Genomic DNA, 12,785 nt, shown 5'->3' on the forward strand with positions numbered 1-12,785 from the left:
GCAGAAGATGCGACATGTGAACGGTCCCTAACTAGTCTTCCAGAAACCAACATAGATTAGTCAAGTCAAGTAGTTTATCGATTTTTATTCATTCATTTATTTTAATTTTAGTCTTAATACTTTCAGCAGCAGTGCAAAACTAAAAGTTATGAATTACAGTTGCTGTTGATTATTGCTGCTTCTGTGAATATGTAAGACATACTGCTGCTGCACAAATAGCATATTTATAAAACGGATAAAATTCCCAAAAACATACAGCTGACCACATTACATAAGTCTCACTGCTCAACCACTCTTAGCAACGTAAACACATGTTTATTCTCAACTGATTTTGTTCGTTGAAGTTGCATTATGTAGAAGAGTATTGTGAGAGAGATATAGATTGAACACCTGCATTCAGATTTAGCATTTTCCTTCAGGTCAGTCCAATGTTCATAATAAAAAAATCAGTTTGAATGTCTGCTGCGATCTTGTCCTTTTAACAGTTAATGGGTTTCCCCGTGCCCTGCTGACACTGACAGCGCAAGTTGTTCTGTGTTCACAACAAGTTTCAATATAAAAGTCTTTGCGACTGAGTGACTCACGCATAAAGACAAGCTTTGCCGCCATCTAATGTCGTAAAAATGTAACTTCTGTTGCTGTTCACGGTCAAGGACTATTTTTGTCCAGCAGAAGGAAGTCTTTTAATGATTTTACTTCATGAAAGCTGCCTTGATACATATTTTTTCTGCTCTACTCCACGTCATGCCTAACAACGCCACTTAGCTGTTATAAATTCACTGTAAACCACAGCTTCTTGGGGCTTAGGCCGTGTGTCCACCTAAGCGTTTTTTCCAGCTCCGAGCGTACTTTTTCAATTGTTTTCAATGGGAACGCCGTGTTTTTAAAACGCCAGGCGCGTAACGAGGCGCTGAGCGTCTTTTTCACGCTCAAGCGCTGAGAGCTCGGCGTTTTTTACTGGTCGCCTCGAGTTGAAGAATGTTCAACTTTGAGTAAAACGCTGCGCTCATCACTGTCACTTTTTAGCCAGCCGTCCAATCAGAGTGGAGGAGGGGCGGGACAAATACTACACCGGCCAACTGTCACACTCTTGCTGTACAGCGACATCAACAAACAGCAACAAAATGGATATTTTATATGGAGAAATTAATATTGCTGGTCTCCGAAAATACATAGCAAGTAATTCCACATTGTGTGAACATTTTTAGTCTGAAACAAATGACCTGAAAAATCAGTTATAAGTAACAGTGACGCGGATATTCCGTATCATAGCAACGAAGCGTCTCAACGGAAAAAAACGCTGCGCTGCAGAAGCGCTCTCAAGCGCTCACAGACGGGCATTTTCAGCTGGATAAATACGCTCTGGTGGACACACGGCCTTATTGCTTTAATATAAATTACCCATAGCAGATCTATACAAGTGGAGCTGGGGAAGGTGAATGCTAACCAGCTATTTAAATATTGTGAGCAGAAAGATGATTGGCTTCAGATGCGACATGAACCAATCAACTTGTGCAAAGTAGTTAACACAATAAATATCATCAGCTGCATTAAGGACTCATCAGTGTTGCCAAGTCTGCGGTTTTCCCATGGAATTGGGCTACTTTAACACTGGTACCCCAGGTTGTTTTTCAAGTCTCTGTGGGTTGAAGTGACGCCAAATAACATGATATTTAGCCCCTGGAATACTAATTTTACCAGGGGACCCCCCTGAAATGCAATTGGGCTAGTTTTTGACTAGTTTTGAGTAGAAATTGGGTGGGTTTTGTTGTGAAAACCTGGCAACTCTGCCCATCAGCCTGCGCCATCTAGAGTTTCATGACAGAACTAGGCATATATACACAAATGTAGTGTGAAAGTGAAAGGGACATGTATGGCAGCTCATACTCAGAATTTGTCCTCTGCATTTAACACACATTAGGAGCTGTGAGTAGTGAACACACACACCAGGAGCAGTGGGCAGCCATTTTTGCTGTGGTGCCCGGGGAGCGATTGGGGGTTACCAGCAGTCATTCAGTCATTTCCTGCATGTATTAAGAATTGAACCCGCAACCTTCGGGTTACCAGTCTGACTCGCTAACCATTAGGCCACGACTGTGTGGTTTGAAACTGCACTAGTTAGGATTATTTGACACTGCAATGGGACACTGTACTCTATATCCCATAATGCTCTGCTCCAGCACTCTCTGGAACTGCACTGATGTCTTAAAGGCCTGGCACTGGAATAAACAACACAAATAAAGGCGGAAGAGGATTGGAGGCTGTAATGTTCCCGTGCGCGCTGCTCAAGAACCAAAGCACGAGCAGTCGAGCACTGAAGGGCATTTCAGAAACCTTTCTCAGTGCAAACAAAGAACAGGCCACAAATCCACTTCATTCATCCATGTTACGGCAGTGCAATTCTGCTGCGTCACGCTTCAATCGAAAGGCTTTTACTTTTGACCATGAAGGGAGTTTGTGCACGATAATGATGTTCATTTTGTGAACAGAGCTCCAGAGTGATGTAAAAACATGCTTCAGTTTGAAAACACCGTAAGTGGGTGTGTTGTGTTGTGATGGAGACGCTGGTGGTGGTTTGCAGCGCCTCCTGGTGGATCACAGTACAACTGCAGACATGGACCACCTGGCTCTTGCTCAGACACTCAGCTTTTGCAAATCATAAGCAAACAATTCAGATGATATTAACCTGACGCAAGTATTTGTTATGATAATTATGATTTGTTCTCAGCATATTTGCTGTTTGATGTGATTTTTCTGATTCTAATCCATTTGTGCTTGCTTTGTTTGACTAGACTAGAGCACACGAACAAACCAGCAACAATGAGCCTCAGCTAGGGGTGGCCGGAAATTGTATATCGTGGTTATTTTATATATATGGAAAAAATGGGTTTCCACAAAAATATGAAGCAGCACAACTGTTTTCAACATTGATAATATTAATAAATGTCTCCAAATCAGCATATTAGAATGATTTCTGAAGGATCATGTGATACTGAAGACTGGAGTAATGATGCTGAAAATTCATCTTTTCCATTATAAAAAAAAAATACATTTAAGATATATATCTAAATTGAAAGCAGTTATTTTAAATTGTGAAAATAATTCACATTATTACAGTTTTTACTGTATTTTTGACCAAATAAATGTAGCCTTATGAGCAGAAGAGACTTCTTTTAAAAACATGAAAAAATCTTACTTTCCAACATTTAATGCCTGTTTGTTTGTTTGTTTGTTTGTTTGTTTGTTTGTTTGTTCCATTCTATTTGATTTAATATTATTTATTATTATTATTATTATTATTATTATTATTATTATATTTTATATATATATATTACTTAGTATTTTTGTCTTGGTTTCCAGTTAAATATCTAAACATTCTTAAATCAAGAAACATAAAAAAATCACTTGAGATATTTTTTTCTGAAAAATGTATCCAAATTTAGTGAGTTTACGCTTAAAACAAGAACAAATCTGACAGTGGGGTCAGAAAAATAAACTTAATTCATAGTAAAAACAAGATTTGTTTTTTAATTACACCATTGGCAGATATTCTTCCTGTTTTAAGTAAAAACTCAATTCATTTTGATGATCTTATCATGATTTAAGAATGCTGAGATATTTGTATGGCAAAACAAGACAAAAATACCAAGTAAGAAAATAATTTTTGCAGTGCACAAACCAAAAGATCCGATTGTTTGTAATAAATTAATTGACAAAAAAAGTCATCTGCATGCTATAGTAGTCTGCTGGATATAAAAGCTACAGCAGGATCGGTTGACACATTTTTATTGTCGTACGGTGAGACCGCCCAACCATTTAAACTACAGCTACAGTTTGAACGAATGGGAAAGCAGGTGATTATTGTCAGCCGTTTGGACATCTCATTTCTTCCTACACCAAACACTTCAATTTTCCCAACCCTTCCCCCTAACACGTGTCAGCACGTCCTCGCAAACATGCACAAACACGCATGTCATCTTCCTTTTCTCCATGTGAGAGACTCAAGGCTTCGCATTGAGCCGCGAGCCTCTCGAAGCGGCACTACACGAGTAATTGGCCCATGATGGAGCGCTGATTGCCTCAGAGTACCTGGGGATTTCAGCACACATTAGCATTCAATAAAATCGCAGATGCATACACAAATACACACACATGGCTGCTGTAAATGAGTTTATCACTGAGGCTCTCTCCTCGTCTTTGTGTCTCAAGGCTGCACGGGAGTTTATTTGCGCTGTGAATTTTGGTCAGCAGAAGTGTTAGCAATTCATTTAAATTGAACGAAAGCAGCACTACTGATATTCAGTACAAATTTATTTGGACATTTTTATAGGGTTTGCTGAAATGAAATGCGGAAATAAATTGCGCACGCTTTACACTTACAAAAGTATTACGGTACCAATTCAACACATATGACTATTTGAAATTGCTCCCTGTTATAATAAAAAGCATGCAACAGATGCTGTCAGCAGAGTTATGATTAACCTGAAATAATGAGTTTTTGTTATGTTCTATGCTAAACGATTACCATATTCATGTACAGTAGTGTACAATGGATTTGCATGATATTCCATGGTAATTCAGAGAATACCATGGTACTTTTATTTACTGTATATGTTTGCTAATGTTTCAAATGAATGCGGATTCTGTGATAATAAAGCATCTCTTCCTCCAGCATCATGGCTGAACACAGCACCATCATTAAGAATGCATGCTAATGGTTTGTCCAGTAGATCAGTGTGGTCTGTATTGATGCATGTATAGATTACACTTCGTGTCAACATGTGGTCAGTTGGTGTTTGTAGTTACAGGCATCTTCTAGAAGGCTAATTTGCATCAGTTCAGAGACACACACACAATAATAATTATATATGTACTGTATATATACACACATTTAAAAAAAATAGTTTATAAGTGTTAACAATGAGATTTTGTGGTCTTTATAATCAATGAACACATTTTTTTTTCTCTCATTTTTTTACAAGATGTACAAAATTTGTCTCCTAAAAAGTCATTTGGTTTAACCAAAATTTCGATTTTACCGAATGACATTTTTGGTTATACCGAATGACGATATTTTCAAACAGTGCCAACAGGCTGATATCTAGCGAGCTTGCTAGTTAGCTTGCTAGTGAGCTAGCAAAAGGGCAATCAAACATTTTATATTTAGCGCAAGTTTTTAAAATATTACAACATTTTCCATGTTTATAGCGGTTGTACCGAATGACCTGATGTTGATGCGTACGAGCAAGTGAAAACATGAATTTTTCAAATAATTAAGAGAGAGTTAGTTACTTTGCTTCATGACCATGTGGACCTTTGCAGGTGTCTGAATGATGTCACATCCTGTCACATCATATTGACCGCATGACTTGATCAAAAATGGTGCCTTTATATTGGTTACTCCGAATGACATCAATGAAATTCATAACAAAGCAACGACTTCTACACATAATTTCAATACCATTTTGCACTATGTTGATTTATGATGTTATAAAATCATGCCAGAATAAGAAATATAGACATTTATTACATTTTAAGATATTTTAATCGCAAATGAAATGTCTGTATTGACCTTTGGATGGTTAAACCAAATGACCTTTTGACACTTCAAAATCTTTAAAATACCTTTATATGTAGCAAAATATAATGAAACCTTTAGGACTCAATAAAAGAGATGTGTCTGTCACATCATTGACCCATATATATATATATATATATATATATATATATATATATATATATATATATATATATATATATATATATATATATATATATATATATATATATATATATATATATATATACACTTTTGGGCCATTTTTTCTACAATATGTTTCTCATGTTTTGGGGGGGCAGAATAAAACAATGATCTATTAGTTACTCCACATGTCTGTTTTGTACTGTTGTGTTTGCACAGATGGTTGTTGCCATAGTGACATAATTACAGTAATTAGCTATGCTACAGTGCATTTGTGTTCGTTAATTCGTTTTAGGATTGTAGTTTGATCCAGTTTATTTGAACACCTACAGACACATGTTGGATCTCCGACAGAGTCAAGATGTGTAACTAACAAGTACAGAGAAGTACCATGCCACTGGTATTTTTTGTGTGAACAAGATACCATGGTAATACTATGTTTTTGGACATATTTTGTAGAAAGTTTTTTAACATAAACTCTCTGTGTTCTTTGATTGGTTTAGCTGATGCAGCAGCAGGCGGCGATCATGGCTGCTTCTCACGGTGGTTATTTAGCGCCCAGTGTTGCGTTTCCAGCAACACAGATTCACCAGGTGGGGGCGCTCAACATGAACGGCTTGCCGCCCACCCCGATGACACCTGTTTCAGGTGAGACTGATGCACACCTTTCAGTGACTGCAGTTCTGCCTCATTTAACTTTGTTTCGGATGTTCCTAAAATATCTTTAAAATTTAGCAGAACTGTTCAGTACTTCACTAATGTGATATAGTTTGTGAAACCGGTCATTCACAGTAAATTGTAGGGTAAGAGATATTTTATATATACAGTACGGTCCAAAAGTTTGGAACCACTAAGATTTTTAATGTTTTTAAAAGAAGTTTCGTCTGCTCACCAATGCTACATTTAATTAAAAATACAGTAAAAAACAGTAATATTGTGAAATATTATTACAATTCAAAATAACTGTGTACTATTTAAATATATTTGACAAAGTAATTTATTCCTGTGATGCAAAGCTGAATTTTCAGCATCGTTACTCCAGTCTTCAGTGTCACATGATCCTTCAGAAATCATTCTAATATGCTGATCTGCTGCTCAAGAAACATTTATGATTATTTTCAATGTTGAAAACAGTTGTGTACTATTTATTTCACGATTCCTTGATGAATAGAAAGTTCAAAAGAACAGCATTTATCTGAAATACAAAGCTTCTGTAGCATTATACACTACCGTTCAAAAGATTGGGGTCAGTAAGAATTTTTATTTTTATTTTTTTGAAAAGAAATTAAAGAAATGAATACTTTTATTCAGCAAGGATGCATTAAATCAGTAAAGACATTTATAATGTTACAAAAGATTTGATTTCAGAGAAACACTGTTCTTTACAATTTTTATATTCATCAAATAATCCTGAAAACAAATTTTGTACACAAATATTTTGTACAATTTTACACATTAAATGTTTCTTGAGCAGCAGATCAGCATATTAGAATGATTTCTGAAGGATCATGTGACACTGAAGACTGGAGTAATGATGCTGAAAATTCAGCTTTGATCACAGGAATAAATTACTTTGTGAAATAAATTCAAATAGAAAACAGTTATTTTAAATTGTAATAATATTTCACAATATGTTTTTTAATTTTATCCATTAATAAGTTAATTTTGGATATTTAACTCAACAAATTGTAGGGTAAGACAAGTTTATCCTTTCTGCTTAAATACTTGAAAATAATTTTAAGCAGATTAAGTTATCATGTTAGTTAATACATTAACTAATGTTTAACTAATGAACCTTATTGTAAAGTGTTACCCATGAATGAATACTGACCAATCATGTTTTATTAAATAACATTAAAAGCACAATAAGTAAGATTTTTTTTTATTAAAATGTCCAAAAGAATAGAACCTCTAGAATAATGTTATATATTTTTTTGACTTGTGTACTGTACTTACATTTTTATAAACGTTTCCAATGTTTAAATCCAGAGAAATCCGCAATTTTACATTAACTCAAGATTTCTGCCATGAAGTCCCGTCGGATTGCTTTCTATCGGCTGTAGAGGTCAACTCCCGTGATCCCACGCTCGCTCACACCATCATCAAGCTATGCCTTTGTTATTGTTTTAAATAGGCGACTTCTAGTGACTTACATATTGTGCCTTTAAAAATGATTAAAAAATGCTGTAGGAAATATATTGCTCAGCAAATGAGACCTTATTACCTTGATCGCTTTAATGTATGATTTTGTGCGTGTAGATACACTAAAAAAATTAAATAGTATTTTTTTTAAATAAAACATACTCCAATAATTGTTTTATTTAACTTTGAAAAAAAAAAAAAAGTCAGCTCTGTGAAATTATTATACGCTACATTTTTGTTACATTAGGTCGGTTTACTGGCAATAAATATCCCTGATTTACACTCAAACCACATCTCACACTGAATATCAGCTTTCACTCCCAACTCACCTGATCAGTGTCATGGACTGGAACGCTAGAGATTCCTATTGATCTGCAGGAATCGATGAGCTGGATGTGAATCACATCTCACGGATGTGTTTCAGATAGTGACCGCTGGTCCCGCACACACACAAACAGCTGCAGCGTCTTGCTCTTCTTAGCAGACGTTTAAAAATGGGATACAGGATAGTCCACTGGGTCCAAGATGAAAATAAGCTCCGAATTTGAGAAGCATTTTAAAATCCATTCTCCGGTCATAATTTAGACTGTAGTCATTTTTGGAATGTTCACTGAAGTTCACTGTAGATGTTCAGAAGATACAGTGCAGATATAAAGTTTATTTTGACCATTTTTAGCCATATTTGACGTCAAAGCTGACACACATGTACTAATACTCCAGTTTTGATTTCATATGGTCTTTAATTATGTATACATGGAGCTCCCAAATAGGCACATGGATTTTAGGCGGCCACATTTGTTTGTCTCCTGTAATTGCACGCTGTTCGAAATGCCAGGCCTTTGACTGACAACCGTAATCATCTCACGCTCGAGCGATCTGTGCCCACACAGAACAGATGCTTTCATCTGTGCAGAGGATGACCTTTAGTCTGGGTGCTGTTCTGGGCTCAGAGTTTGCCTTTCATATCCTAATGAAACTAATGATGTGACCAGCAGGAAGTTGATCTGAGACCAGCGCGCTCTGATGCTTTATGCAAATGTGTCCGGGGTCACTTCCCCTCCGACAAACAGCTACTGATCACATTTAACAGAGTTTGACTCCCATTCTTCCCGTCTTGCTTTGATTTATTAAAACTTTGCGTATATTTATATAATTCAAATTATATTATTAGCATTATATCATATAAGACGTGCATACTGCACACTAAGTGTCTCCCCATAAGAGTGTGTTATAATACACAATTTTTTTTTCTCCTCACTGACCATGTCAGATACTGTGAACACACACACTTTTATATACACAATAACACTATACGCTCGCCCAGCATCCACTCTCTGTATTGATTTGATTTTTACTCTGACCGCCTATTGACCTTTGTTGCTTCTAACCTGTGTGAGTGTGTGAGTGTGTGTGTGTGTGTGTGTGCGCGTGTGCAGAGACACAGAGAGTATCTTGGAGTCTCTGGAACAGACAGTAGTAGACATGGCAGACTAATTCATCATGGCTCCATGGGACCACAATGCACAAAGCACTGCAAAAGATACAAAAGCTCTCCTGGGCCTGTGCTGTCCCACACACACTCAGTGCACATGAAGATCCCTGCTCCATAAAGAGTAAATATTTGGCTACAGCTGTGCTGTGATGTGGCTTTCTGTGACATTAAATGCAAATACAGTCATTACCTGTTTAGCTAGCAGTCAAATCCTGTACGTACACAATACCCTGAGCGACTTCCTCCAGTTTTATAGGGCAGAATTTCACAGCTTTTTTTTTTTTTTTTTTTCGGTCTTGTCTTGCGACTAGAGAAGACTTTTGACTGTCAGCATAAAATTTGTTCCTATTTGCAGTTTTTGCAGTCCAAGAACCGCACTCTACAGTTTTTTTTTTTTTTTTTTTTTTTTTTTTTTATCGTAAGTAAAAAGGGTGTTTCTCTAGGTGTAGTCACAAATGGGATAGTTCACCCAAAAATTGAAATTGTATTTTAATGGATTTTGTGTGCGTGTGTGTGTGTGTGCATGTGTGTGTTTGTGACACATCAGGACACAAATGTGTATAATGACATGGATATGACATAGCTATTACAAGGAGAGGTTGACTTATGATGATATTACCCCATGTCTCCATTTTTCAAAAGGCTTATAAATCATACACAGTGAGGTTTTTTTTTTTTTTTTTTTTTTGAGAAAGTAAAAATGTGCACAGTTTCCTGGGTTGTGGTAGTGTAGGGCGATAAAAAATATGGTTTGTTCATTTATAAAAACCATTACGCCTATGGAATGTCCCCACAATTCACTAAAACAAACCTGTGTGTGTGTTTGTGGTAACGGCCCTCGAATGAATCTGTCTAATTCTGCTGGTTGAATTTCATGTTATACATTAGAGTAAAAGAGCAGCTCTTCCCTTAAGCAGTCTGATTTATCTCAGTGTTTCACTGAGCTTGTGAATTCACTGTCAGGTGTTTGGATGTGTTATTAACACTCTCTGACTCACTGTCACACTTACATTTCTCTCTACGCTCATTCTATACTCCTCCTTTATCACTTTCCTTTTCTCAGTCCTGCTGGAAAATCCAGCTAAAACCAGATTGGTGATTGCTATAGCACAACATGAAGTTGATTAGTTGGTAGACAACCCTGGACCAGAAACAAACCAGTTATCATGCATGTTCCTGATACTGTATGAGCTGGTTTTTCCAGCAGGACCCTTAAAGGTGCCCTAGAATGTTCTTTCACAAGATGTAATATAAGTCTAAGGTGTCCCCTGAATGTGTCTGTGAAGTTTCAGCTCAAAATACCCCATAGATGTTGTTTTATTATTTTTTTTAACTGCCTATTTTGGGGCATCATTAACTATGCACCGATTCAGGCTACGGCCCCTTTAAATCACATGCTCCCTGCCCCCAAAGATCCCTCCCCCCCTCCCCCCACGAGCTCTCGACTATAATACAGTGCATTTACAAAGTTCACACAGCTAATATAAGCCTCAAATGGATCTTTACAAAGTGTTCGTCATGCATGCATCGGATCATGTGAGTATAGTATTTATTTGGATGTTTACATTTGATTCTGAATGAGTTTGATAGTGCTCCGTGACTAATGGCTAATGCTACACTGTTGGAGAGATTTATAAAGAATGAAGTTGTGTTTATGCATTATACAGACTGCAAGTGTTTAATAATGAAAATAGCGACAGCTCTTGTCTCTGTGAATACAGTAAGAAACGATGGTAACTTTAACCACATTTAACAGTACATTAGCAACATGCTAACGAAACATTTAGAAAGACAATTTACAAATATCACTAAAAATATCATGTTATCATGGATCAGTTATTATTGCTCCATCTGCCATTTTTCACTATTGTTCTTGCTTGCTTAACTAGTCTGATGATTCAGCTGTGCACAGATCCAGACGTTAATACTGGCTGCCCTTGTGTAATGCCTTGAACATGGGCTGGCATATGCAAATGAGGGATCATACATCATTGGGGTCGTACATATTAATGATCCCGACTGTTACGTAACAGTCGGTGTTATGTTGAGATTCGCCTGTTCTTCTGAGGTCTTTTAAACAAATGAGATTTACATAAGAAGGAGGAAACAATGGAGTTTGAAACTCACTGTATGTCATTTCCATGTACTGAACTCTTGTTATTTGACTATGCCAAGGTAAATTCAATTTTTGATTCTAGGGCACCTTTAAGCAAGATGATCTGCGAGTTTAACCGGCTGAGCAATTCAATGACTTAAACCAGTTTGGACTAGCTAGAAACTGACCACTGTGTTCCAAAATCCAACTGCCATCTTAAGCTGGTTTTCTCTGGATTTTCCAGCAACGAACAGGAGTGTTACATAAGACCAGACAGCACAGAAATACATGATGTGTTTGATTTGACTCAGATGCTTTTTTCTATTTGACTGTAGATCAGACATTAAAGAGCCCAGTCCTCAGAGAGACCAGCACACACCCTTCAAAGTCTACAAATCACACTGTACACTACACAAAGACAACAGTCAGGAGAGATGATGAGATTTCTCTGGCTCTCTCATAGCTTTGTGTTTCTTTGTGATTTCATCATGAGTGCTATATATTCAATTTGACACTTGAAGCAAACTGAAGCTCTGACATTCTGCATAACATTTAGTGTTTCACAGAAGAAATTATAAATTATAACAAAACAGATCATTTTTGGGTGACTATTCCTTTATCCGTGCAGTGTGTGTATGTTGGATTGTGTTTGCCCCTCTTCTAACCACCTGCTCTTCCACAGTTTGACTGACAGTAAAGTTGAAGCGTGTTGATCTGTTCAATATTAGACACAGCCAGCAGCACATCAGACACCAGTTCATAATCACGCTTCTGCATCACACGTCTACTGTACTGCACTGTTTGTGAGGCTTTGGGTTATTGTGTTGAAACCTGTTATATTACATTTACACTGTATATATAACTGTACAGTGTACTTGCACTACCGTTCAAAAGTTTAGGGTTAGTCTCTTCTGCTCACCAAGGCTGCGTTTATTTGATTAAAAATACAGTAAAAGCAGTAATATTGTGAAATATGATTACACTTTAAGATAACTGTTTTATATTTGAGTATTTTAAAATGTAATTTATTTCTGTGATCAAAGTTGAATTTTCAGCATCATTACTCCAGTCTTCAGTGTCACATGACCCTTCAGAAATCATTCTAATATGATGATTTGCTGCTTAAGAAACATTTCTGATTATTATAAATGTTGAAAACACTTGTGACTGTGACATTTTTTTTAGGTTTCTTTGATGAATAGAAAGTTAAAAATATCAGTTAAAAAATATTAAATAATACATTTAAATTTACAGACAAGGCCTTAACCATGTCTTGAACATATGGGGGGAACCGTGATTTTTTTTTATTTTTTTTTTATTATTATTATTAAAAGGAATTAGATAATTAAAATATC

The 12,785-nt window shown here is 36.4% G+C and overlaps 1 protein-coding gene across 5 annotated transcripts in view; it reads left to right on the forward strand.

The window, feature by feature from the left end:
* LOC137003917 (CUGBP Elav-like family member 5) overlaps positions 1-12,785 on the forward strand; it is a 176,332-nt gene that overhangs the window by 157,701 nt on the left and 5,846 nt on the right. For 3 of the 5 annotated variants that reach the window (XM_067364212.1, XM_067364213.1, XM_067364217.1), the window contains one exon: positions 6,205-6,349. In XM_067364212.1, coding sequence (XP_067220313.1) covers positions 6,205-6,349 — 145 coding nt within the window. Of the gene's footprint in view, positions 1-6,204; positions 6,373-6,503; positions 6,505-6,579; positions 6,584-12,785 lie in introns of all 5 variants that reach the window. The other 2 variants (XM_067364215.1, XM_067364214.1) reach the window with 2 other exon arrangements.

The sequence above is a fragment of the Chanodichthys erythropterus genome, chromosome 16 (assembly GCF_024489055.1).
Source record: "Chanodichthys erythropterus isolate Z2021 chromosome 16, ASM2448905v1, whole genome shotgun sequence".
In the NCBI taxonomy this organism is placed as follows: Eukaryota; Metazoa; Chordata; class Actinopteri; order Cypriniformes; family Xenocyprididae; genus Chanodichthys; species Chanodichthys erythropterus.